Source organism: Gavialis gangeticus, unplaced genomic scaffold, assembly GCF_001723915.1.
Source record: "Gavialis gangeticus isolate Ggan-Ray unplaced genomic scaffold, GavGan_comp1, whole genome shotgun sequence".
Classification (NCBI taxonomy): domain Eukaryota; kingdom Metazoa; phylum Chordata; order Crocodylia; family Gavialidae; genus Gavialis; species Gavialis gangeticus.
Window position 1 is genome coordinate 234,220,200 of NW_017729032.1, and position 5,722 is coordinate 234,225,921.

Here is a 5,722-nt window from a genome sequence, read left to right on the forward strand (position 1 = left end):
GTACCATAATTAAATATTAGTCACTCTTTAGAAACCAGACTCCAAATGTATGAGGTTTATTCAACCTTGTGTATTTTAATATCTTTGTAATGTTGAATGGTGTCTGTCACAGTCCCATTTGTGGGGATCCCAGGAGCCCTATGTTTCTCCTCGCTGTACTGCCACTAACCTGAAGGAACAGACAGATTGCCCCAAAGATTACTCCCTCTCTCAGCCCCTCATATCTTCTGCCCTTGTACCTGGATTCTGCACCTGCAGTGAGGGATCTCTGCCAGGCCTGAGTGCTCCCCACTATAGGGTTATGGAAGAAATTATAAGTCTCCCTTTTCATGGAAAGTGGAGCCTGGAAAATCACTATTCCAGAAGTCACTCCTTACAGAGATAGCCAGTAGGGAGACAAATAGCAAAGGTTTTATTCAATATGATGAAAGAATTAGGCAGACAAGATAGACTATAGGTTTGGAGCCAGAAAACAGGACAAACACAGAGTCTTATCCTCCTATCTGGCTACCCCTAACCTCCCATGAGAGTCCTTGCCAAAGACCTAGAATTCAGGCTTCCTGCTGATTCTACCAGTCCTGGCAACCGGGGCCAGTGATCCCCTGCCCCACAAACCTCAGACAAATGTTCTAGCCTAGCTGGGATCTAAAAATCTTGCAAGCCAACCCTTCACCCACCCCCCACAATTAGCAGCATTCTAATGCTCATGAGTCACCAGATTCTTCCTGAAATCCCTGGTGTGCCCAAGGTACCTGGTGTCTAGCTTGCTTGATAGGTCACTACTCCCAGATGCCTTTGCTATTGTAGATAGAGTTGATTGCTCAGCTGTAGGTGGACAATGCCAAAGGGGGGCCAAACCACCAGTGGATCCTTCTTTCTGCTATTAAAAGAAGCAATTGTCCTGCTCCTAGAACACAATGGCAGAAGTTGTGGCATCACGTAGCAGTTCCAACCATTCCCTGAGATCCTTGGCTAAGCCATACCCAAAACTATAAAGATATACATAGGCAACATAACATAATCCATGCTGTGATAATAATAGCATAAATGGATACAGCATACATGAGCTTTCTAATGAGACCACACATGCCATATCAGTACAAGAACAACACAGGAAAACAATTACGACATACTGTGACCTCCAGAACATAACAGGGTGCATCATAGTGTCTACTAAAAATTGCAAATTATTGTCTAGATTATTGTGAATATAACCCACAAATGGAAACCCATAATTCAAGGAAGCACCCCTATGCTAGGATAGCATTTAAACACATGCCTAAATTAAGCACTTGCTTAAGCCCTCCTTTGTAAGTCAAGACTTAAGCGTGGACCATTCAGTGTCACTATTTGTTAACTGTAGAGCTTACATGTTTGAGAGTTTAGAAGGTTTGCAATAAGCAAGCAGACACAGGTTTGATAAGTGTAGTTGCTGTGAGTGTGCTTTTTCAGGTAGTCCTCTTATTCCCATGTGCATTGCGTGAGTCCTAGGGTTGTTAGTTGTAGCTGTGTAGCAGACTCTCTCTATGCCTGAAGACGGGTGTTTGTGCCCAAAAGCATACAAAGAACAATTTTTAAAACTATTTAGTTGGTCTAATAAAAGACATCATGTCTAGCCAAAGAACCATGTCTACCTTGCATCAATCCTGCAATTTTTGGATTACCTACTCTTAAAGCCATTTAGGAGACAGCTAACGTTCATCTTGTTTACTGACAGAAACTTGTTTTGAAGCTGCACTTCCTTGCTTCTCAAAATATTTATAACCCATACATTTTATTGTTTTTCCTCATTTTAGTTTTTGGTTGTTGATTTTTTTCCTAGGTGGCAGAATCAGATGATAACAAAGCTGAATCAATGGGAACATTAAAACGATTGCAGAAATTGGTGAGAAACAAAAAAGCCAATGCCCAGAGTTTGGATGATGCCAAACATGTTTTGATACCTCTCAGTAAGTAAAGCACCATTTTAACATACCCCTCTACATCTGGACAGAGCCTTTTTAATCAAGAAAGCTGTAACTCTGCTTAGCTCTAGTCCTTTGTTCAAAGTCTAGATGTTCTTCACAACACCTGAACACCCCAGCAAATGTCACTGTAATGCTCTTACTTCATAAATAAATCTGATAGTGTGAAAATTGTTCTCCAGGGAATTAGTTTGTAATAAATGCAAATTCTTGCAATTTTGGAGTGCTTAATATTAAATATTTAATAATAAATAGTAAGATTTCACACTTACTCTTTCACCTTAGGGGCTGTTGCATTTTTATTATAATTCCCAGTTCTGTCCCACATGAAAAAGACAAAATGCACAGATTCAAAGGTGATTTTTAATGTCAGCCCTTGCCTTAGTAATAGTTCAAGGCTCTGGAGAGCACAGCAATCTGTAATACATAAAACAGCTCTAAAAAACAAGGTATTCCAAAGTACTCTGGGCATTTGAATGTGCCTCCATGAGTTAACTGGTCTGATTATGCAGCAGTTCCTTGTCTGAACTCATTTTGCTGGCATTAGTTTAACAGTGAGCATTCATTGTATTTTGTATTCATGTATATGATTATTTTTTAGCTAATCCCAACAAAATGAGTTTGACTACCAAATAAGCAGCTGGCCTAGCCAAAAGAATGATATAGTGGAAGCACACAGGAAGCTGAGTTAAGGAGATCAAGATTTCCAGTAGGTGGGTGAATTAGCATTTTTAGGAAAGTGCTCTGAATTCTGCCACTTAGCCTTTTTGTGAGTACAGTGGCATAACAATGCTTGCTAATGACGGTTTTGTTTTCAGTGTAGAAAATGCCATTATCATGCCCTGCAAAACAAGGAATATTCTCCAGGATTCAGGGAAAATAGCAAGAAATGTTATCAAGTGGACAATATATTCTGCTTTTGATTTTACTGTTTAATAATAGGTCTTTCTGGGTGCATCTACATGAGACGCTATGGCGCAGTAGCTCATTGCTACCATGCAGTAGTGTTTCCAGGCATTAGCCATGTGGCAGTGCTACTGCACAGTAGTAACAAGTTACTGTGCAGTAGCATTGAGCAAAAAAAACATGTGGCGATGGTACTGCAGTCATTTAGTACTTCCTTATGCATTAACAAATGCACAGTCCACTGCTTGTGTAGATGCAGCCTCTATGTCTCTAATTAGTTTCTATCTCTCTAATTAGTGCCCTATATATAAAGATGATATACCTGTGTTCTGAGGTGGTGTTTGAATTGGACAGTAAACCTGTTGAAAGCCTTTAAGTAAAGGTCAGATCAGCCAGGGGAATGACATGGTAGGTATCTGCTACATGCCACCAAAGCAGGAGAAGGTGGAAGAGGCCTTCTCTAATAATTGATGGATGTTTTCACAGGAACTTTTTTCATAGGGGACTTTTTTTTTACAAGGTTTTTTTGATGGGAGGGCAACACAGCAGTGCAGAATCAGTCCAGAAATGTCTTGGGTTGTGATGGGGATAACTTGTTGATACAGAAGGTAGAGATGACAACTAGGGAGAAAGCACTTATTGACTTGCAGCTTACAAACAGGAAGGAATTGATTAAAATATAAGTACCTTGGGTAAACAGTGGGTGTGTCTACATGAGATACTTTACTTGAGATTAGAGTAAATTACTGTGCAGTAAACATCACTGTCTACATGTGCAGATGCTTACTGTACAGTAATTTGCTCTAAGCTTGAGTAAATTTTCTACCTATAAATACAAGTAGCAGATTTACTCAGGAGTACTTACTGTGCAGTATGGCATGTGTAGATGGGTGACCAGAAACAAATTTACTCCTGGTCAGCCAGCAGCAGGGGGCAGGAGATTGCTCCCTGCCCCCAGGAGCTGCTTGCTGCTGGCTGGGGGGGGTGGTCTCCACCACCAGGACTTGGGTGGGGACAATGCCCCCCTGCCCAGAAAGTAGGGAGCTCCTACCCCCTGCTCCATGATCACAGAGCGGAGGCTGGGAGTTGATTGTCCCCAGGCCCTCTGTGTTTGCAGAGTGAGGGTGGGAACAGGCTGGGAGCAATTGCAGAGCTGGGGGCTGGGAACAATCATCTCCCAGCCCCTGCTCCACAATCGTGGAGTGGGGACTGGGAGAAACATACCAGGGCTAGCCAGGAACTGTCTTGGTCAGAGCTATTGAGACATGAGGCTTAGAAAGAGCTGCATGGGAGAAGCAGGTCCAGCCCCCTGCTCCAATCGACCAGTGGGGCAGTTAGTAGTGAGCCCCTGGTTGGGCAGGAATTCTCTGCCCAACCTGGGGCTCACTGCTAGCTGCCTCAATGGTAGATCAGGACAGGGGGTTGGGACCTGCCCCTTCCCTGCAGCTCTTTCCAAGCTCCCTGCCCCAAGTTGGGGAGCTGGGGCAGGATATTGCCCTCTCCTGGGCTCTGGTGGTGAAGCCCACTCTGGCAGTGGGCAACTACTGGGGGCAGGAAGCAATCTCCAAGCCTCTGCCAGGAGATAGCTGTTTCCTGGCCCTATGCTGCCTGCCAGCCCTTGTTCTAGCACCCAGGTGGAGACTATAGCTCCCCCTGGCTGCTTCAGGGGGCCGGTGCTGGACTGGAGGGGGAGGGGATAGACTGCTGCCAGGAGCAGCAAATCTGCTCCTGCATCCCTGCACATGTAGATGCCTGCTCAGGGTGGGTTTACTTTGCAGTAATTTACTCTAGAGTAAGCCTACCACACAGCAAGCTATACAAAAGTGATGGGAAAATGGGAAGTGCAACAGGAAACCAGCCTAGTTATCTTTTTGATGAGTTGCAACTCAGAAACGGAACCCTATAAAAAGTGGATACATGGTCATATTACTAGGGAAAAGTATAAGAAGAGCATCACACGGCCATGCAGGGAGGAAAATTAGGAAGGCCAAGACACTATCTGAGATGCAACTGGCAAGAATCATAAAAGACAATATAAAGGGAGTCTACAAGTGTGTCAAGAATATGATGAAGATCAGAAACCATTGGGCCCTTACAGGTTGCAGAAGGCAATGTAGTTATAGGTGCTGCATAGAAGGCTGAAGCATTTAAAGCCTTTTTTACACCAGCCTTCAGAACTAGGGGCAGCTCCCAGAAGATGAGTACACTTGGCAGCAAAGATAGGGAAGTGGACAAACAGCTTAAGGTAGTAGAAGAATAAGTTAGTAATTAGTTAGAGAAGCTAAGCAATTAGCTAAGGTAATGTCAGAGCCATTGGCTGTCCCCTTGAAGAACTCGTATAGGTCAGATGAGGTCCTGGATTAGTGGCAAATGGAAAATATAGTGCCCATCTTTAAGAAACAAGAACAGGATCCTTAAAGTTACAAAATTTGAGGCTGACCTCCAGAACAGCCAGACTGACCTTGATACTTCAAAAGATCATGGAGCAGGTCCTCAAAAGAAACCTTTTGTGAGGCAGCTAAAGGAGAACAAGGTGATCAGGAATAGCCAGCATGGATTCACCAAGTGCAAGTCATGCCTGACCAACCTGATTTCCTTCTATGATAAGGTGAAAGGCTCTGTGGATGTGATATACTTTGTCTTCAGTTGTGCTTCCAGTGCTGTCTCCCATGACGTACTTATTAATAAACTGAGAAAACAGGCTAGATAAAAGTACTTTAAGGTGGGTACATAAATAGTTGGATCATCTTGCTCAATGAATAGTCATCAATGGCTCAATTTCTAGTTGGGAGGAGGTATCTAGAGGGGTTTCCAAGGGATCTGTCATAGCTCCACTATTGTTCAACATCTTC

General features: G+C 43.4%; 1 protein-coding gene across 1 annotated transcript in view; it reads left to right on the forward strand.

The window, feature by feature from the left end:
- The window catches only part of LOC109303288 (SAM domain-containing protein SAMSN-1-like), a 187,674-nt gene that overhangs the window by 88,978 nt on the left and 92,974 nt on the right, over positions 1-5,722 (forward strand). Inside the window, exon 8 of the mRNA XM_019525469.1 lies at positions 1,823-1,949. Within this exon, the coding sequence (XP_019381014.1) occupies positions 1,823-1,949 (127 nt within the window). The remainder of the gene's footprint in view (positions 1-1,822; positions 1,950-5,722) is intronic.